Source organism: Channa argus, chromosome 3 (genome assembly GCF_033026475.1).
Source record: "Channa argus isolate prfri chromosome 3, Channa argus male v1.0, whole genome shotgun sequence".
In the NCBI taxonomy this organism is placed as follows: Eukaryota; Metazoa; Chordata; class Actinopteri; order Anabantiformes; family Channidae; genus Channa; species Channa argus.
In genome coordinates this window covers 24,245,487-24,267,737 of record NC_090199.1, presented here as the reverse complement: position 1 = coordinate 24,267,737, position 22,251 = coordinate 24,245,487, and the positions used below count along the sequence as shown (strand labels likewise).

Here is a 22,251-nt window from a genome sequence, read left to right as displayed (position 1 = left end):
TGTGCCTCCATCTAACCCTGTCCTGTGCATCCTCTTCTCTCACACTAACTAACTTCATGTCCTCTCTCACTACATCCATAAATCTCCTCTTTGGTCTTCCTCTAGACCTCCTGCCTGACAGCTCCAACCTCAGCATCGTTCTACCGATATATTCACAGTGTTTTCTCTGAACATGTCCAAACCACCTCAATCTGGCCTCTCTGACTTTATCTCCAAAACATCTAACATGAGCTGTCCCTCTAATGTCCTCATTCCTGATCTTCCATCTTCATCCCTCCCAAAGAGAACCTCAACATCTTAAGCTCTGCTACCTCCAGCTCTGCCTCCTGTCTTTTCTTCAGTGCCACTGTCTCTAAGCCAAACAACATCGCTGGTGTCACCACCGTCTTGAACAGCTTTCCTTTCATTCTCGCTGATACTCTTTTATCACACAACACACCTCACACTTTTCTCCACCCGTTCCAGCCTGCTTGCACTCGTCTCTTCTCCTTTTTTCCACACTTCTCCTCCAGTCCTCAGGCATCCTCTAACTCTCCACGATCTTGTTAAACAAACTAGTCAGAAACTCTACTGCCACCTCTCCTAGACACTTCCATACCTCCACAGGTATGTCATCAGGACCAACTGCCTTTCCACTCTTCATCTTTTTCAACGTCCTCCTCACTTCACTCTTACTAATCTTTGCTTCTTCCTCCACAAATCAACCTGTACAAATCCACCTCTCTCTCTTTAGTGTCCAACCTAGCATACAAGTCCTCATATGCTCTTTGTTTAGCCTTTGCCACCTCTACCTTCAACTTAGATTGCATCGCCCTGTACTCCCGTCTACTCTCTTCAAGTCCTCTTAGTGTCCCACTTTTGGGACTTAAGACTTAAGACACTTTTTTGGCAACAGACTTAAATTAGATTAGATCATTTTTTTGTTTGGTTTGAAACTACTATTGAACTGTGGCATACAGAGTGTTTTTGTATGACCCTGTGTACAGGGTGTTCCTGTACTTGCTATGTAGCTTCATTAATACAAATGTGATAAATAAATAAAGAAAACTCCTGTTTATAGAACACAACAAAACAGCTTTAAACACTACAGTTTCCAAGATGATCATACAGTTGAATCAGCACATATGAAATGGGTGAGGATTTATTAGAGTGGATTTGTTTCAGCCATGTGTACCCAAACTAGTCTATATTTTATGATTTAAAAATACAGTAAATCAGAAAGGTTTTTTGCTGCACTGCAAATAATGTTTTTAGAATAGAAATTAAATCACATTTTATGTGATACAAAAAGAGAGACAGAGAAAATAAAATGTCGGCTTCCCTTCTCCCTCAAGATCAGACACTGTGTTGGTGTTAATATTTGTAATATTTACATTGAGGTTCTTTGCCTACCTCCTTCAGGGTCAGCCACCACCACATTTATAATTAAATTCTTTGGGAAACACTACATCATCATGCACATTTCACATGAATATCTGCATGCATCTTACTTAAAGTTCTGCAGACTTCAGCTGATAAATGTTACTATAGTTCATCGACATTAAGACATAATTTATCATGCAAGACTTATAAAATTTTACTTACATGTAATGTCTTATAATGTAGTTGATTATCTGTACTGTGCTGTATGTGTGTTGGTGTGTGTGAACCATACTAGTCTGCATGATACATACTGTACTCATGCACAGTACATACAATCTTGTGCAGTAATGCAGTGCACCACAGACAGACAAGGTCATATGGAAGTAAACAGCATATACAGTATATGATGTGACTATATTCTTGTAGCATTATCAGTATTTTCTTTGGAAAAGAAATGCTTACAATGGCATGAGAGAGTTTGTGAACCTGTTGAATTTAGCTTGTTTTCTTCATTATTTGGTCATAAAATTGATCTTCAACTAAGTCAGAGTTATAGAGAAGCACTGTGTGCTTAAGCTAATAAAACACAAATAAGTCTTTTATGTCTTTATTGAAAACACTGATTAAACATTTAAAGTGCTGGAGGGAATAAGTGAACGCTTGGATTTAATAACTGGCTAAACCACCTTTGGCAGCAATAAACTCAAACAAGCTTTACTTCAGTTGCAGATGTAACCTATACAAAGTTCAGTTGGAATTTTGGGGCTTCCTTGATTGCCATATTCTCAGGATTTTTGGTGTAAATAGTTCTGTCCCAAAGTATCTCTCTTTGAACAACTATCTCTCCCAAAGGCACATTTATCTTTTTGAAGCCATTCTGTTATTAATTTATTTAGAAATCAACAACTACTAAGGTTTTGCTGGCAGATTGTCACCCTAACATTATCCTGTAGAATACTTTACTGTTGAAATGATGTATGCTGTTTCCTTTGTATACCTATGTAGTGCTGCATGTTCTTCTAAAACAATTCCACATTAGTTTCACCAGTTCACAAACATGAATCAACTATTTAGCTGTTAGTGCTCTGTCTTTTTTACCCTATTAAGCTTCTGCAGTGCACCTTTGTAATGGTGGCAAGACACACACTTCTACTGGGAGCAGTCACGCTAATAAAGTACATTATCCCTATTAATATTTTAACTTTCAATGAAAGTGTTTGAATAGTTTTATCATGTAGGTCACCTTAGCCCTAACCCATGCCTCCAATGTTGTTTTATCAGTTGGACTCCAGGTTTGTTAACTCCTGACTAATTAACTTTTTATAGCATTTGTAATGGGTGTGGCAGAAACCATTCTAGTTCATTGTGTATCCTTAGTTTAATTAGAATGTCGTTGCTTCTCTTTTGGATTTAGATCAGATCACATTTTATGACTAATTAATGCAGAAAACCAGGTGATTCCAAGGGGTTCACAAAATTTGTTTCCCTATTTACCCTGAAAAAGACAACCGACCTAATATTTTTCTTAATATAATAGTTTTCTATTCACTCCTCTCACACTGTGAAATATCATTTTAATTACAAGTTTTAGTCTTAGCACACTGTATACCAGGGTCAGAGCCAGTACACTGTCTAAAACATTAAACCGGAGTGTTACCAAAACCAGTGCAGCATAAGCCACCTAGCAATGGCGGGTTTATAGATTTCTACACCTGCCTGTGTAATACCTCTCTTTGATGCACCAACCCACTCCTGTCTGCTCAGATGGTAAATGTGTTGTCTTTCACTAACGTGTTGGTTTCTTTGTCCTTTGAAAAAAAATACACATGTAGATCTGATAGATTTTTTGAATTTAAAGAGAATGACAAGCTTCAGACCAGCAGAGATACTTATATTAATTAAAGCTGGAGACATTTGATAATTAGGTCTCTGAAAGGTGAAATTTTCATATTTTTGTGTCTTTTTCCTTTTGTTCCTATCGATTGTTCCTTCTGTCACTGCAGGAAATGACCATTGCAGCAGCATGTGCTCCTCCGGGAGGAGGGCGCAACCCAGTGACCCCCCGATTCATCCGCCACTTCAGCATGTTGTGCCTTCCCACACCTTCAGAGCACAGCCTCAAGCAGATCTTTAGAGTGAGGAGACACTTATATACACACATACACACACACACACACACACACACCAGACCTGCACGATATGCAAATAATGACAGTATTGCCCTCAATGCCCTTAACTGCTTCAACAACCGTATTACAGTATATTGCCAGAATACAAGTTGTTCATGTATCTCTTGCTTTATGATATCTCACTCCTGCACTACCACTTGCTCTCTTACTCTTTTTCATTTCTCCATTTCCCCCCAGTCTCCATTACAAATTTTCTTTAATCACACTTTATTCCTTTCATGCTTGTAATGACCTCTTTTCCTTCCCCTCCTTCCTTCAGGCCATTCTGAATGGTTTCCTCAGTGAGTTTTCCCAGGCGGTGAAGGACTGTGCTGGACAGATTGTGGATGCAGCTGTAGAGATTTACAACCGTTTGAGTGTGGACCTGCTGCCCACTCCAGCTAAGTCCCACTATGTCTTCAATCTTCGAGACCTCTCCAAATGTGTCCAAGGTGAGACATTATAACATAGCTGTTTGTAGCAAAGACTCACACACAGTTTATTCAACAACCATCACTCTGCTAACAAATAACAGCCCTAGGGCACTACAGTACAGGGGCCTGTTGTAGAAATTTGCATTTTATTGAGTTTTATAATTGTTATAGATAAAAAGATAAGATAAGAAGACATAAATATAAAAGAACAAAAGGAAGACGTATCACAGAAAGTCCTGGTGTATGTGCATTGTCACTGTTAGTGGAAAAAAACAGAGGTTCTCTCAAGATATTCTTTTAAGCGGTTTTATTACATTTACATATTAAGTATAAGAGAATAATAAAAGCACCAACACCGAAATACGACTATACGAAATACGATAGCACTACTCTCATAAGAGGGTTTAGCAAAATGAACAAAGTACTACCTGTTACTTAGCTGTTTATTACTGTTATATCTTACACACTTTCCTATCTTCATGGTCAAGGCCAGAGGCAGTAATTTTTCGCATTCTCACATATCTGCTTGTCTGTCCCCCAAGAGAGTAATCAGAACAACATGTAATATATAGAAATACATGAAGGATACATAACTTTAACACAATATTAATACAAAATCAATAATTTCTACAACACCCCTCTCTGTGATCATATTATGATAACATAAACAAGAACACCATAGTATGTAGTGTGTGTATATACACTATATTGCCAAAAGTATTCGCTCACTCATCCAAATAAATGAATTCAGGTGCACAAAGCAAGGTCCATAAAGACATGGATGAGTGAGTTTGGTGTGGAAGAACTTGACTGGCCTGCACAGAGTCCTGACCTCAAAGCGATAGAACACCTTTGGGATGAATTAGAGCAAAGACTCCGAGCACTGTGTATTATGTATTTCATAAACACACTCCTAAACCTCTTGGAAAGCCTTCCCAGAAGAGTTGAAGCTGTTATAGCTACAAAGGGTGGGCCGACGTCATATTAAACCCTATGGATTAAGAATGGGATGTCACTAAAGTTCATATGGGTCTAAAGGCAGGTGAGCGAATACTTTTGGCAATATAGTGTATAAAACACGTATGACCCATCAGATTTGTTAATTCACCAGATTTTGAATTAATCATCATAAGTGATATGCTGGAAACCAATTGCTGTTTTCATGGATATAGACATCCTAACATAAAGCAAGCTATGACTATCATAAACACATAACATTCTATACAATCACTATCCTCACCATCAAGAGAAGGGATCCACTCAAAGTTGACTGAATCATTGTTTTCAATATTATCAATCTCATCTCTACATTATACATATACCTTTACCACAACACCTTTCCTCATAAGTATAAACCAAATTTTGGCTTTGCTGAAACAGACTCACGCAAACAAATCCCCCTCAGAGCATGAGCGCAGCTGTGATTGGTCCCTTTCAATCCACATTACCAACACTTATAAGCTCTGTCTCAGACTCATACTGTCACATTGTCTGAACCATCACATCCTCTACAGCCTTTCCTTTCCCCCCCCTCCTCTTCTCTTTAAGCAGGCATAATCACAGCATGAAGGTGAGCTGAAGTGACTTATACCAGTGCTTCTACACACTACTTGTTCCATACAACTAGTGTGGAATATTCAAACACATAGTTTAATAGCAATTCAGCCGTGGTGTATACAGTATTGTTGGTTAGAAAAAAGATGATTTGACACCTACCTTACCTCTCTCTGTGTGCACCGTTGTCTTGTAAACGCTCGTAAATGTGTGCATTACCATTATATGATGGCCAGCAAAACCTTGTTATTTTGAAAATACCGACGCTAACACCGCCTAAGTTATCCTCTTCAAAAATGTCTTGGCTTGAGCTAAAGGTGGAAAATTGCAATTTCTTTGTATACATATTTCCCTCTGTTGATGTTTAGGCATATTACAGTGTGAGCAGAGTCAAGTGAGAGACACGAACCAGATCTTCCGTCTTTTCTGTCATGAGTGTCAGCGGGTATTCCATGACCGACTCATCAACAACCAAGATAAGACCTATTTCAACGTTATCATCTGTGAAATGGCCAGTAAGAACTGAATCGCAAAGACATAGCGCACAAACGCACACACACCAAGAGTGTGAATCATGGACATGTAGTACTGAATATCATTCTGCTTTTATTTACACTTATTTTGCATCTTTCTTTATTCTGCAACTACATGAAATATATTCCTCTTTTTTATCCCCTCTCTCATATTGCCAGGCAAATATTTTAGTATTAATTTGGAGCCCTCATACTTTGTGACTAAGCCCATCATATTTGGGGATTTCATCAAGGTCAGATTGTCTCACAAAAAACATTTGATAAGATTATAAAACATGTCATTTCTATACTACACTACATTCATTTTTCCCATTTCCCTCCATCTCATTATCCTTGTAGGTCGGTGCAGAGAAAGAAGATCGTCTGTATGAAGACCTGAAAGACATGAGTAAGATCCAGATTGTCCTCCAGGACTATCTTGATGATTACAATCTGACCTTCTCCAAGGAGACCAAGCTGGTATTCTTCCAGGATGCCATTGAGCATGTCTCTAGGTGCGTGTATGTGAAGTTGCTTTACTGGGTTTCTCATTTTTTTTGTAAAGTGGGGTACAATTTGTGAAATAAAAGTTATTACAAAAGTAAGCTAGCACCTTGGAAAAGACTTTGCAAAGGATATATTTATATCTGAATTATTTAGTTATGTGCTATAACTGATTTTCACTTTTTTTCAGATTTCTTACAGTAAGTGTAGATTGCCTCCATGCTAGGGGACATACAATTAATTCTAGCAATTCTTCTTTGGTCTGTCTAATACAATAAATGCCAATTACACTTTAAAAAAAAAACAACACAAGTATAATTCTATTAAAATAAAATCATTGTTCTTTTTTCCAAACAGTAAAAACAAGCAAATAAAGACAGCATCGATATTTGGTCTGTCAAACAAAAGTTTGGATTAATTATTTAGGAAACTGTGCCTAAATTTAGCACAAAATGCCTTGCACCTTTTTTAATATAAGGTTATAAACCCTAGAATTTATTGAGACAAAAAGAAAATATACCTGTAATATTTAGAATAACTGTGTTGGAATATGTGTGCATATAGGTATCTGCCTATCAACAGTGTTGTATCAACACATTTAAAGCCACACATACTGTAAAGCGTTTTATTAAAAATAAGGAGTTCTTGTATATGCTCCAAAACACATAAATGTTTTTACAGGTATTAATAATTTGGCTTTTTATTTTCCAGGATTGCCCGAATGATTCGTCAGGAGAGAGGCAATGCCTTGCTAGTAGGAGTGGGAGGTACAGGCAAGCAGTCCCTCACTCGCTTGGCAGCCCACATGTGTGGGTATCGCTGCTTCGAGATTGAACTGAGCCGAGGCTATAACTATGACAGTTTCCATGAGGACTTGAGGAGACTCTACAAGATGGCTGGTGTGGAAGGCAAAGATATGGTGTTCCTGTTCACAGACACTCAGGTTTGAAGTTGCTTGAATAATGTGAAAACAGTGGACATGTCTATGTTTGTTTGTTTGCATATCTACATCACAGCTATCTACTTTCACTTGGCTGTTGTAGATTGTGGTGGAGGAGTTTTTGGAGGATATCAACAACATATTGAACTCTGGTGAAGTGCCAAACCTTTTTGAAAAAGATGAGCTGGAACATGTACTAGCTGCCACCCGCCCCAAAGCCAAAGATGCAGGAATCAGTGAGGAGAATAGGGATGAGGTATGCACGGCACAACCACATAGTCAAAGACAGACTGTCATATCATCCAGGCAGTAAAAAATGTATGACAGTGCATCTATAAAGATGATCAGAGTACTCATTTGCAACATGAAAATAACCTCATCTTAAACATTAATGTAACATATTAAGAGTAAGACTCTAACACTGAAGCAATTATGATTGTATATATTTAACCAAACCTTCAGAAGGATCCAGAAATATTGAAAACTTCTTTTTTTTTTATGCCCCTAGGTGTTTCAGTATTTTATTTCTCGTGTACGGGAGAAGTTGCACATTGTGCTGTGTATGAGTCCTGTGGGTGATTCCTTCAGGTTCCGCTGTCGCATGTTTCCATCGCTGGTCAACTGCTGCACTATTGACTGGTTTGTGCAGGTAACACATCTATTCTGTTGTCAAAATATGAATACTTTGTTGTGAGTTTGGGAAAATGAAGAATATTATTGATAATATCATATTATCTTACGATAGAGAATATAAATTATAAATATGGCCATGTTGATCAAGGGTAAAGGACAAAAACAGATGATCACTTACAGTTTTCTTCTTCTTTTCCTTTGGGCTGTTCCCTTTCAGGGGTCACCACAGCGAATCATGTGCCTCCATCTAACCCTGTCCTCTGCATCCTTTTCTCTCACACCAACTAACTTCATGTCCTCTCTCACTTCCTCTAGACCTTCTGCCTGGCAGCTCCAACCTCAGCATCCTTCACTGATACTCTTTTATCACACAACACACCTGACACTTTTCTCCACCCGTTCCAACCTGCTTGCACTCGCCTCTTCATCCTCTTCTCACACTCTCTGTTGCTCTGAACCATTGACCCTAACTACTTAAAGTCCTGCACCTTCTTCACCTCTGCTCCCTGTAACCTCACCGTTCCACCTGGGTCCTTCTCATTCACACACATCTATTCTGTCTTACTGCAGCTAAGTTTCATTCCTCTGTTTTCCAGAGCAGACCTCCACCTCTCTAGATTTTCCTCCACCTGCTTCCTGCTCTTGCTACAAATCACAATGTCATGTACAAACATCATAGTCCACTGAGATTCCTGTCTAACCTCATCTGTCAGCCTGTCCATCACCAGAGCAAACAAGAAGGGGCTCAGAGCTGATCCTTGATGCAGACCCACCTCCACCTTGAACTCCTCTGTCACACCTACAGCACACCTCACCACGGTCTTACAGCTCTCATATATGTCCTGCACCACTCTAACATACTTCTCTGCCACTCCAGACGTCCTCATACAATACCACAGCTCCTCTTTCTGCATCCTGTCATACACTGTCTACTGAAGACACAATGCAACTCCCTATGACCTTCTCTGTACTTCTCCATCAGCATCCTCAAAGCAAATACTGCATCTGTTGTTCTCTTTCTAGGCATAAAACCATATTCCTGCTCACAAATGTTCACCTCTGCCCTTAGCCCAGCTTCCACTACTCTTTCCCACAACTTCATTGTTTGGCTCATCAGCTTTATTCCTTTGTAGTTGCCACAGCTCTGCACATCTCCCTTGTTCTTAAAAATGGGCACCAGTACACTTCTCCTCCAGTCCTCTGGCATCCGCTCACTCTCCAAGATCTTGTTAAACAAACTAGTCAGAAACTCTACTGCCACCTGTCCTAGACATTTCCATACCTCCACAAGTATGTCATCAGGACCAACTGCCTTTCCACTCTTCATCCTCTTCAACATCCTCCTCACTTCACTCTTACTAATCTTTGCTACTTCCTGCTCCACACCAGTCATCTCCTCTATTCTTTGTTCTCTTTCATTTTCCTCATTCATCAACTCTTTAAAGTTCTCCTTCCATCTTCCCATCACACTCCTGCCACCTGTCAATACATTTCCATCCTTATCTTTAATCACATCCTGCACATCCTTCACATCTCTATCTCTCTGCCTCACCCACCTCGCCCACCTCGCCCTCCTTACTGTCCAACCTAGCATACAAGTCCTCATATGGTCTTTGTTTGGCCTTTGCCACCTCTACCTTCACCTTATGCTGAATCTCCCTTTTGTCCTGTCTTGTCTCTTCAGTCCTCTCAGTGTCCCACTTTTGGAAAGTGTTCACTATAACCATTTCCATCCTCTTTGCAAAGTCTACCACCATCTGTCCTTCTGATTCCTGTCCTGAAGACCAAACCTGCGCATCACATTCTCTCACCTCTGCTCTGCATCACTTCATCTAACTCACTCCAGAATTTATATTTCTCCCTCTCTTCTAACTCACATCCTACCTGTGGGGCATAACCACTAACAACACTGTACATCACACCTTCACTTTCCTTATTTGGCATGCGTTTTATGCCAGTTGCCCTTCCTGACACAATCTTCTGCATTTATCCAGACTTGGGACTGTTACAAGAAGACACTGGCTTGTGCCCCTTGTGGTTGCATTATGATCACTTACATTTCTAATGGCTTTTAAATGATCTGGTTGATAGGGGTCTTCTTCTCTTCTTTAGTTTTTACATAACTCCATACTGCGACTTTCTTGTGGCATTTTTGCATTTTGCATTTTGCATTTTTCTTATTATCTACCATCCACCATTCTTATTATCACTAAATAGTTTTTGTTTTAACTCGCATAACTTGCATAAGTAATTTTTTTTATATTGACTTTGTGAATTATTGCATTTTGCAAAATGTATGCCTTTATTTCACCGTTCTTTTGAATTGCTCAAATTCAACAAATTCAAATTCAAAGCCCAAGTTACATTTTGTTGCCCTTACTGCTAACCTGTTCTCTACTCTCGTGTCTTCCCCACCACCCTCTGGTCCTTTTGATGTCCAGTGGCCCCGTGAGGCACTACTCTCTGTCTCCCAGGCCTTCTTTCAGAACGTGAGCTTTGGCAGTGAGGAGCTGAAGCAGAACTTCTCAGCCATGTGTGTGGAGATTCATGTTAGTGCCACTGACATGGCAGACCGCTTCTACACAGAGCTGAGACGCAGATACTACACCACACCAACCTCCTACCTGGAGCTCATCAACCTCTACCTGGGGATGCTAGAGGAGAAGAGACAACATTTAGTGCTTGTAAGTCTAACCAGCAGCATGGATGAATAATTAAGTAGTATTAAGTCGATTAGTTATCAATTGTAAAGATCTTAACCAGACATTGACAAAGAGTCTTGCTCTAGGAAGTGCTTATCAGTAGTTTTAGTGAATATTTTTCTCTAGGATTGGATTCTGTTTGGCTATGTCTTTAATGCAATTTTTCAAATTTTTTAGGGGATGTATGCAGGCTTTATCCACTATGTATAATAAATATTTTGGTGGTGGTATTTGTGTGTAGGCCAGGGATCGTGTGAAGAATGGTCTGACCAAACTGTTGGAAACCAATGAACTTGTGGACAAAATGCAGGTGGACTTGTCTGCTTTGGAGCCAGTCCTAAAACAAAAGTCTATTGATGTTGATGCACTCATGAAGAAACTGGCTGTCGACAAGGAGAAAGCAGATGAGGTCTGTGTGTGTTTTCCTGTGTGTTTGTGTGTGTGTGTGTGTGTGTGTGTGTGTGTGTGTGTGTGTGCGCACGCGCGTGTGTGTGTGTTATGGCTAACCCTATTTGTAAAGAATTAATAAATTTTAGATATAAATCGCCGCCGTTTTAAAAGTCTGAAAGTGTATCAAGCACCACTCAAATGAAGTGGGGATACCGGTTTTTAGGAGCTGTAGAGTTTTTTGGAAGCCAAATAAACTATAAAGCAACAGAATGACCAACTGAACATTTAAAATGACGTATACAGTTACTAAGGTATCATAACTATTTACTTTGTGATCTTTTATTTGACATGTTATTGTTTTAATAATGAAGAATCTGTCCTTTTGATCCACTTTCCAGTCTATCACAGCAATCTGTGGTGAATGAATAGTTGATCTGTGTTAAACAGGATTCTGCGGTCCTGAAGTGGGAATATAATGTTTTTTTAAAAAAAACATGTGCTTCTGGATTTTGCAGAGGAGAAATGAAACGCTTAAAAATTAAAAGCCACACTTCTCTTGCGGATTAGTCATGGGAAATGAGAACCATTTTCTTTTCTTTTCTTTTGTAACAGCACAAACCACACATCCTGCAATGTGACTATTGTGTGCATGCTAAAACTATATCTCGTGTAGCCCTAGTGGTGTGTTCGTGTATGAGAGAGACAGAAAGGGAGACATATGGTAATTTATACTATAGTCAATCTATTTTCACCTATAAGTTCCTCAAAGAAAAATTACATACTTTTGTCATGATGTGCATAACATATCCTTACCACAGGTACGTGAAGTAGTAAAAGGAGATGAAGCTTTGGCAAAAGTCAAGGCTGAAGACACCCAGGCGATAGCCGATGATGCCCAGAGGGACCTGGATGAGGCTCTCCCGGCACTGGAAGGTGCCAATCAGGCCCTTAATTCTCTTGACAAGGCTGACATCTCTGAAATTAAGGTGTTCACCAAACCCCCTGATCTCGTCATGACTGTTATGGAAGCTGTCTGCATCCTGCTCAACTGCAAGTCAGTATGCTTCTGTCTAAATAACAAGACTTTTCTTTTTTCTGGAATTTATTAGTTATGTAACTTTCCAAATTTCATTTGTTCAACAAATGTTTAGATTTATTTTAACACAATGGAAAATCTGTAGTTGGTGTCAAATTCTGTCTGGACTAAATAAATTGTGTGATATTCAACCCCATGTCTGTCCAGGATATGTAAACTGACTAATGAAAAAGCAAAAACACAATAAAAAGAAGAATCGTTATCCCCTGATTCCCCTCCAACTGCACTTGTCATTCTGTCAACACTTTTTTTTAGCCATTAATCTACTGCCTTGCTGCACTAAATCCAGTCCTGTTTTACCCTTTTATTACTACCCACTGTTCTTCCCACAGTGTAATGGCTCTAAAATATTAAGACCTTTCACTTAATGAATGTGTAATATTTTTGTTGAAAGTTTACTGTGGAAACAGAGAACGACCATGGGTGCAGTTATCTTTTTTTATGCCATTATGTCAAGGTAACAGAAAAACTATCTTGTTATCTCAGGGAAACAATTTTGTTTTCTCATGATAATAAAATTATATTTTCATGATCTTTCTCATGATAACAAGATAAGTTTAACAAAATACAGTTGAAGTCTCAACTTCCGAAGATGTTTTATCATTCGAAGTTGGTATAAAAAAAAGGGGTTTTGTTACATTAGGTATTTTGTTTTTCTGCATGAATTTTTTACTGAAGTAGTTATGTTATTAGGTTGCAGTAGTTGACGTTCAGCACCCCACAGCCCGTGGAAAGCATCAGTATCCTGCACATATTGATGTGTTAATAATGTGCCCCACAGAGAGCGTAGTGAAACTAAACATGACCATATACTGTGGCTTGAGAATAAAAAAGAAAACCAAAAAACCTATATTCAATGTTAAACCACAGTAAAATCACAATTTTAATCAGACAAACTTCAAAGGATAAGGCAGTAGTTGTGATCTACAGAAGCCAAGACCTTCATTTGGATTTTGATTATTTGTCACATTATCACGAGATAAATTATCGTTATCATGAGCTACTGGAATAAAAATAACTGCATCCATGGCTGTTCTCAACCTCTGTAGATTAGACCCCCCTTTTTTGTTTCTTTTTGTCCTGAGGTATGATGCCTTATTGTTGAACTGTGTTATGTAATTTCTAGCCATTATGATCATCTGAGCAAACTTACAGCATTTATGATACCATAACTTGCACTTTTTGGTTATAAAAAAGAAGTATTTCATTTTTTATATCATTGTAATTATTATTCACAGGCTGGGTGTTCTTGTTATGCTTTTTACGGTGTTAAAAATGTGTAATGACTTGCTAGACCACTGAGTATGAGCATCTGGTACATATCATTTTTTAAGGTTTTGCCAACCTAATAATTATCAGGAGATAAACTAAGTACTAAGTAACTAATTGTTATATTCATTTCTCTTTACAGACCAGACTGGGCTGGTGCCAAGCAGTTACTTGGAGATTCTAATTTCCTGAGACGTCTGACAGACTATGACAAGGACAAGATCAAGCCTCAAATCCTACAGAAACTGCAAAAATACATAAACAACCCTGACTTTGTACCTGAGAAGGTCTGTTTGGATTTTACGTCAAAACTCCTGATATTATAGAGAAGGACACAGAGTAACAGATTTTGGTGAAATTGGATTTCAAACTCTCAAATGTCGGATTTAAAGTAGAAACAGGAAAATACTACATCTACATGTAGTTATACATGTTTACTAGATTATGACTATATACATGCTATTGCATGCATATTTATTAATTAAAAACCTCGGCTACTAATTATGAATTATCATACAGTATGGTTCAGTATCTGGTACATAATAGTGTAATTCTTCATATGTTCCTGCTGGTAGGTGGAGAAAGTATCAAGGGCCTGCAGATCAATGTGCATGTGGGTCAGAGCAATGGATCTTTATTCCAGAGTTCTCAAAGAAGTTGGCCCCAAGAGAGAAAAACTGGCCAAGGCGCAGGTCAGTAACATAAACTGCAGTATGAACACACACAGTAAATAACTTTTATGAATTTTATTGATATCACTTACAGTATATACTCTTTAAATTGTCATTGCTTGCTATTTCTTTGTAAAGTCTATTACAGTCAAAGCGTCCATAATTAATTGTCTTTTTTTCCATGTAGAGATTCTCTGCTTATATTAGATGTAATGATCAAAATGAAAAATGGCCCAAATGTTGTCTGAATGGTACAATGCCTTGAAAAAAATGTTAATACCCCTTGAAAATGTCCATATTTTGTCACATTACAACCACATATTTAAATATATTTTATTGGGATTTTATGTGACAGAGCAACACAAAGTGGTACATTATTGTGAGGTAAAAGGAATTTGATAAATGGTTTTCAAAATGTTTTACAAATAAATATCTGAAAAGTGCGGGGGGCATTTGTATTCAGCCCCCTAGAGTCAATACTTTATAAAACCTCCTTTTGCTGCAATTTCAGCTGCAAGTCTTTTGGGATATGTCTCTACCAGCTTTGCACATCTAGAGAGTGAAACTTTTTCCCATTCTTCTTTTTAAAATAGCTCAAGATCAGTGAGATTGGATAGAGAGCATCTGTGAACAGCAATTTTCAAGTCTTGCCACAGATTCTCAATTAGATTTAGGTTAAGGTTAGGTCATTCTAACACACGAATATGCTTTGATCTAAACCATTCTATATTAGCACTGGCTGCATGTTTGTGGTGGTTGGAAGGTGAATCTCCTCCCCAGTCTCAAGTCTTTTGCAGACTCAGACAGGTTTTCTTCTAAGATTGCCCTGTATTTGGCTCCATCCATCTTCCCATCAACTCTGACCAGCTTCCCTGTCCCTGCTGAAGAAAAGCATCCCCACAACATGATGCTTTCACCTCGTGTCTCAGTGGGGATGGTGTGTTCACGGTGATGTGCAGTGTTAGGTTTCTGCCACACATAAAGTTTTGCATTAAGGCCAAAAAATTCAATTTTGGTCTCATCTGACCAGAGCACCTTCTTCCACATGTTTGCTGTGTCCCACACATGGCTTGTGGGGACTTCTTATGGCTTTCTTTCAACAATAGCTTTCTTCTTGCCATTCTTCCATAAAAACCAGATTTGTAGATTGCACAACTAATAGTTGTCCTCCGTGAGATGTTTAAAGCTTGGGATATTTTTTTATAACCTAACCCTGCTTTAAACATCTCCACAACTTTATCCCTGACCTGTCTGGTGTGTTCCTTGGACTTGAAGATGCTGTTAATTCACTAAAGGCCTCTAACAATCCTCTGAGGGCTTCACAGAACAGCTGTATTTATACTGAGATTAAATTTCACACAGGTGGACTCTACTTACTAATTAGATGACTTCTGAAGGGAATTGGTTCCACTGGATTTTAGTTAGTGGTATCAGAGTAAAGGGGGCAGAACACAAATGCACACCACACTTTTCATTGTTACATTATTTGTACAAATGTTTGAAAACCATTTATCATTTTCCTTCCACTTCACAATTATGTGCCACTTTGTTTTGGTCTATCAACTAAAATCCCCATAAAATATATTTATGTTTGTGGTTGTAATGTGACAAAAAGTGGAGAAGTTCAATGAGTATTAATACTTTTTCAAGGCACTGTATATAAAGTTTTGTCCTCCGTCCCTTTCACCCCATCGTTTAAACCATGCAGGAGGAGCTCGACATGACAATGGCAACCCTAAAAGAAAAGCAGCAAAAACTTCAGGAGGTGGAGAACCAGATCATGGTCCTACAGAAGCAGTTTGACAGCAGCATAAATGAGAAAGAGGATTTGGGTAAGGTGATGTGCCCCTATGTATGTAGAAGTGTGAAAGTAGGTTTTATTACTGTTCATTTATTACTGTAATTCAATTATGTTTTAATGAAAAAAAAGCATTCAACTTTTTTTCTTCCCCAAAGTTAGCACAATGGCTCTGACACAGGCACGGTTGACCAGGGCTGGGAAGCTAACCTCTTCTCTAGGTGATGAGCAGATACGTTGGGAGGAAAGTGTCGCCCGGTTTGAACAAGAGATCATCAATGTTGTCGGCAATGTCTTCATTGCAGCTGCCTGCGTGGCCTATTATGGAGCATTCACTTCCCACTATAGGCAGCTGGTAGGTACAGTTTAGAACATTTAAAGTGACTTCAGTTTGAGCACACTGTTCAGTCTCAAAACCAATTTTAGTAAACTGCACTCACCAAAACAATAATTTTCTCAAATGTTCTGTTTACGTGTGAAATGCATTCTCTAGAACAGTACTAGTACTAGACTAAGTTCATACATTATATTTAAATTCGGACTAAAAGCTTTAAAGATTACACCCAGTTAACTTGAATGTCGGTTTCCTCTCCTCAGCTAATTGACCAGTGGACAATACAGTGCCAGGACCTTAACATTCCCATCAGTTCCAGCTTCAGCCTGATCAACATCCTGGGTGACCCCTTTGTCATTCGCCAGTGGAATGGAGAAGGGCTGCCTCGTGACAATGTCTCTACAGAGAACGGGATTCTGGTGACCCAGGGCCGCCGCTGGCCTCTTATGATTGACCCCCAGGATCAGGTGAACTAGAAACCAGGATCGAAGACGTTCTTATTCAGAATCTTTTTATTTCTTTGATTAGTTGATTTATTTATTTTTTGCTAATTAGTTTATTATTCAATGATTCCATTTTCCATTCATCGATTTCCATTCATCGACATTTTGTTTCATAGATTTTTTTTTTGTCTCAGAACATTTATGGATTTCATGTGATTTTTAAACAGTGGCTATATGGCTCAATATAAAAAAACCTACATGACGGAAATATTGTAACAGCTTCCGTCGTTAACTCTTGCGAATACCAGTAGCAAGTCTGACCTTCTCTGCTGTTCTGTTAAACCTTTTCTTCTCCTTTTTCCCTTCAATTGTGCTGTTCTGTATTTAAGTCCAGCTCATCGACCTTGCTGCAGACAGACAGAAATTTTGACAACTTATGTATGAGATTTCCTATTTCTAAATATGTCTTACAGACACAGTGATTTGTGTACTCCCACTAAGCTGCATCACAAATGTACTAAGATTTTTCCAAGATGTTCTACCTGTGGGTTAGTCACCCTTTGTCAGTTTAGGAACAAGCAAATTTTTTCTCTCCCCCTCAGGCCAACCGATGGATCCGCTCCAAGGAGGCCAAAAATGGTCTGAAGGTGATCAAGTTGACAGACCCAAGCTTCCTCCGTACTCTAGAGAATGCCATCCGCTTGGGCATGCCTGTACTACTGGAGGAGGTACGAATACAGTACATAGAGAACACAGCTTATCATAAAAAATTATTTTCTTATACATTTAGAATATCAATAAAATTACACAATAGTACTGATTGATATAAGATCATATATTTAATTTGGGGGTTGTATGTGTTCATATTCTGGTATCTCTGTACTGTTTTTGGATAGTTAAAGGAAACCTTAGATCCAGCGCTGGAGCCCATCCTTCTGAAGCAAACATTTGTAGCCAGTGGACGGACATTGATAAGACTTGGTGATTCAGATGTTGACTATGACAAAAATTTCAGGTTTTACATGACCACTAAGATGGCAAACCCGCACTATCTGCCAGAGGTAAACACCACATGCACACACACACTCACACAAGCACACACACATCAAAATGCTGGTTGGCATTAGTGTTTTGTTAAATGAGGTCCCGAAAACCTCCTAACTATGTCCCCCAGCTGTTTTGACGGTTGGGGGAAAAAAACACTATTTTTGGAATAGCTGGGAAAATTAGTGTTTGACTTCTTGCAATGTCACAGAAATTGTTTTTTTAAGGTGTTAAAAAATTATGTATTTACTGTGTGTACTTTGTGTTATTTCAAACCAGCAACCAAAACAGTAACTGACAGAGCAAAGTGTAAAACCAATTGACAATTGTCTTTGAAGCTTTCTTCTTAGACATTAACTCTCAAGTTATCAACTGGATACATGGCAATAAGGCTTTTGGCCTTCTTTTGAATATATTCAGGATAATATGCATTGTCACTGTCAGATACAGTCTTGTACAAAAACACCAAAATACAGGGATTGAACTAGGAGTTTAATTGTTTTAGGAACCTGTAGAATTGCGCGTGTGATGTCTATTTAGTGTTTTTTAATGGTTTCTGTGTAATGTGCTTGCATCTGTGTGTTTTCCTCTCGTTTTTTAGGTCTGCATTAAAGTTACAATCATTAATTTCACTGTGACCAAATCTGGCTTGGAGGACCAACTGCTTAGGTACAAAGATACACATGAAATACACTCATCATATGCAAGCCAAATAATTCACATTTACAAAATGCAGTATGACTCTGTATGTACATAATTAAAACTATTCACAATTTGTGTGTTTTAGCTGCTGATTTCTCAATTAAATGTTTCTTCCTCGCAATTTTTTTTTCACCCTGGTTTTCCTGCAAACCCTTATCCTCACTTCAGCGATGTAGTGCGCTTGGAGAGTCCACATCTTGAGGAGCAGAGGAATGAACTGATTGTTTGTATCAATGAAGACCGCAACCAGCTAAAAGCTATCGAAGACCGCATCCTTAAGCTTCTCTTCACTTCTGAGGGGAACATACTTGACAATGAAGAGTTAGTTCAGACTCTCCAGGAGTCAAAGGTAAATGTAGGACTAGGCAATTTTTGGGTGTATGTTTGTCTTTTACTTTCAGTTAGTGTCATGAATAAATGAATGAATAAATCATCTTTAAAGGTAGTTTTTCCTAAAATGTTACCATTATTCCTTTATTTTGACATCTATTTGTTTTGTTTTTTTGTTCTTTTTTTTTCTGTTCCTCTTTTTTTGTATTTTTCTATTTCCACTACCCCACAGGTGACATCAGAGGCTATAAAGCATCGTCTGGAAGAGGCAGAGACCACTGAGCTGATGATCAACTCTGCAAGGGAGTGCTACCGACCTGTGGCAACCCAAGGCTCAGTCTTGTACTTTGTCATCGCCAGTCTTTCTGAGATTGATCCTATGTACCAGTTCTCTCTCAAGTACTTCAAACAGGTGAGAGAACATAACCACATTTTATATTACATGACAGATTTCCATAATACTTACATACAAATTTTTGAGTAGGCACATGCTATAACCCCAAATGTAACATAATTATTTTCTACCTGTTTAATGTCCTGTTTTTTAGCTCTTTAACTCCACTATTGAGACATCGGAGAAGAGCAGTGTGTTAGAAGACCGTCTCCAGATCCTGCTGGACCAGATCTTGCTCAACTCCTACATCAATGTGTCCCGTGGCCTCTTCGAGCAGCACAAGCTCATTTACAGCTTCATGTTGTGTTTAGAAATAATGAGGCAGCGTGGTGAAATTTCTGATGCAGAGTGGCAGCACTTTTTAAGAGCAGGTGCTTCTTTGGAAAAGGTAATGATAGGGAATCAAGTCAAAACACACTGATAAATGAAATATGTCAAAAATGCCTTCTGATTTCACACTGACAAAAAGTAGTTTTTGTTTTTAAAGCAATATTTCTGGTGGGGTGGGGGACAAATCAATCAGTGTATCTGAAATCCTTTTGTTCACATGAAACTACTGTGAAGAAGCAAAGATCAGTTAATAGTTACGTTACAAGCAACTGAGTAGTGCCAGTTACACTTTCCAACCCTGGTGAAAGGTATCATACAAAGCAGAATCACTATTGGTAGATTAGGACCAGTGTTAAATCACTCAAATCTAATTTCTAATCTAAAATCTAAGTACATTCACAACTTCACAGTACGTTCAGTTTTACTATGTTATAGTGTAACTTTCCCACTGTGTTAAAACTAAGTTCTGTTCTGTAAATGTATTCATACACTGCCTGCAAAACAGTCATCCTAAGCACAGATTTTAAAAAAAGGGGGCTGAGGCAGGAAGGGTAGCCCAAAAAAAGCATCGATACAAGATACAAGTCACTGAATATCCCTTAGAGAATGGTTAAATCCATCATTAAGCAATAGACGAAACATGACATGGTTATAAGGGAGGCCACCAAGACACCTATGACTCATCTGAGGGGGTCACAAGCTTCAGTGGCTGAGATGGGTGAGAATGTATAGACAAGAACTTTGTTTCTCTTAGATTACTTTGTAGAGATCTGTTTTCACTTTGACGTGAATTAGTTTTTTTTTATGTAATTTGTTTTGTCAAAAAACCCAATTTACATCAACCATAATTCATACAAAAGGTGAAAACTTCCAAAGGGGCAAGTAGTTTATATAGGCGCTGTAGCTGCTGAACCGTATTAGCAGAACAGGTGCATTACATCTGTTGAGCTACTCAGAGTTTGAATATACCAGCAGTAAGAGGATTTTTCCACTGATGCCAGAACAAATCATAAGGCATGAGAATTAATTGCTTGCAGGAGCAGAGAGATAACAGTTCAGTTTTAACTGTGTCATGAGTTTTGAATGAAGAAAAACAATAATTTGTTCCCCTCTTTTTTGGCTCATGAGTGTTGTAATTAGCCAAAAACTGAGAAATTTGTCACAGTTTGTTGGCAGGGTCCACCTCATAACTGCAGATAAACAAGGTGTTGTTTTACTTTCCCCTTCAAAAATCCTTCCAGGTCGGCCTGTTGACAATCTCTTCCCTCTCTATTGTTGAGAGTGAGTCGAGGACCAGTCTCAAAGTCACATCCAGGCTTTCCCTTTTCTTCCTTAGCCTGCTGATAGAAGTGTCAACAGCAAGAGAGTCAAAATAATGTATGAGAACATCTTTCTCTTAAGAGGGAGACAAAATAAATGTTTCTGTGAAAGAGAGATAAGACGTAGAGAGAATCTCTGTTTCTCAGCTATCCATACAACCTGCATATAGCATGCTAATATGCTCTGAGCAATATGTAAAAGCCACACCACATTATGTCAGATATAAGACCCTTATGTAAACTTTCAGGGGCTAAATAAGGTCTGTAGAAGTGTAGTCGAATTCAGAATAGTCCAAATCTCTTAAATTTGAACGTTTATTTTTGTGTTCACCCACCTTTTGGCACTCATTTATATGTTATTAGTAGGGCTGGAAGTGGTGCCGCTTGGCCACCATCATCCTCATGCCAATACTGTCTATCATTTCATCTCTGTCCCCTCCATGTTTGTGTCTCCTGTCTTTGGTGTCACAGCTTTAATATATACATTAACAACATTTCCCTGGCTAATTGTGATTGCTTTCTAAAAACACTTTTGTATCTTTTTATCTGTTTTGTGTATATTTTGTAGATGTTTTGAATCATACTCTTTACTGTAATTCAAATTTATTGCCTCTATGTACCAGGTGTGTTATTGTTTTCCCCAGCCCCTTTCTTTATTATTGTAATCACCTCCTTTTCGATTTCCCCTTCTACCAGGTCTACCCAGAACGACCAGATGTACCATGGCTAAGTGATTTTTACTGGCAGATGAGTTGTGAGCTGGAGGACTCATTGCCCTGCTTCAAGGACATCTCCAAGGAAATTACCAGAACCCATATCCACGTCGAGCTAGGTTACACAACCCATTTGTTATTCTGGCTAATCAAGCAAGAACAACCATATTTTAAATATTATATCTGTAAATTTTTAAAAACTAGAATGGTTAAGCTAACTACAACACTGAGTGCAAGTATTATTGGGTAAAGCCATAAAAAATTACTCAAAGATTTTTTAGCATCAAATCCCAGTTGCTTCTTCTTTAGGGCGTTTTAAAGCATCTGTCAATCCAGAGACATGGAAAGATTATGTGACAGAATTGCCACCCCTTGGGGATTCCAAAGAAACAAAGAAGGGGAGTGGGGTCAGAGGCTACTGGAATGAGAGGTTAAGCGCCTTCCAGAAGCTAGTTCTTATCAAATGTTTTATGGAAGAGAAGGTAAGTGAAAATGTGTTCTATTACAATTGTTCTTCATGTCTTTTTATCTTTTGCTCTCCCATAGAAATCCATATGTGGATAAAGGAAATTGATTTTAGAAAATTGCCTTCTTGTGCACTTTTTGAGT

General features: G+C 38.5%; 1 protein-coding gene across 1 annotated transcript in view; it reads left to right on the top strand.

Moving 5' to 3' along the window:
- Positions 1 to 22,251, top strand: part of dnah6 (dynein, axonemal, heavy chain 6) — a 55,990-nt gene that overhangs the window by 23,801 nt on the left and 9,938 nt on the right. Inside the window, exons 45-68 of the mRNA XM_067499205.1 lie at positions 3,366 to 3,497; positions 3,811 to 3,982; positions 5,887 to 6,033; positions 6,211 to 6,284; positions 6,391 to 6,545; positions 7,246 to 7,477; positions 7,578 to 7,730; positions 7,983 to 8,123; positions 10,549 to 10,791; positions 11,051 to 11,218; positions 12,018 to 12,253; positions 13,707 to 13,851; positions 14,140 to 14,256; positions 15,944 to 16,067; positions 16,192 to 16,388; positions 16,631 to 16,834; positions 17,413 to 17,538; positions 17,707 to 17,871; positions 18,456 to 18,523; positions 18,725 to 18,905; positions 19,119 to 19,298; positions 19,435 to 19,668; positions 21,626 to 21,761; positions 21,952 to 22,124. Coding sequence (XP_067355306.1) covers positions 3,366 to 3,497; positions 3,811 to 3,982; positions 5,887 to 6,033; positions 6,211 to 6,284; positions 6,391 to 6,545; positions 7,246 to 7,477; positions 7,578 to 7,730; positions 7,983 to 8,123; positions 10,549 to 10,791; positions 11,051 to 11,218; positions 12,018 to 12,253; positions 13,707 to 13,851; positions 14,140 to 14,256; positions 15,944 to 16,067; positions 16,192 to 16,388; positions 16,631 to 16,834; positions 17,413 to 17,538; positions 17,707 to 17,871; positions 18,456 to 18,523; positions 18,725 to 18,905; positions 19,119 to 19,298; positions 19,435 to 19,668; positions 21,626 to 21,761; positions 21,952 to 22,124 — 3,903 coding nt within the window. The remainder of the gene's footprint in view (positions 1 to 3,365; positions 3,498 to 3,810; positions 3,983 to 5,886; positions 6,034 to 6,210; positions 6,285 to 6,390; positions 6,546 to 7,245; positions 7,478 to 7,577; positions 7,731 to 7,982; positions 8,124 to 10,548; positions 10,792 to 11,050; positions 11,219 to 12,017; positions 12,254 to 13,706; positions 13,852 to 14,139; positions 14,257 to 15,943; positions 16,068 to 16,191; positions 16,389 to 16,630; positions 16,835 to 17,412; positions 17,539 to 17,706; positions 17,872 to 18,455; positions 18,524 to 18,724; positions 18,906 to 19,118; positions 19,299 to 19,434; positions 19,669 to 21,625; positions 21,762 to 21,951; positions 22,125 to 22,251) is intronic.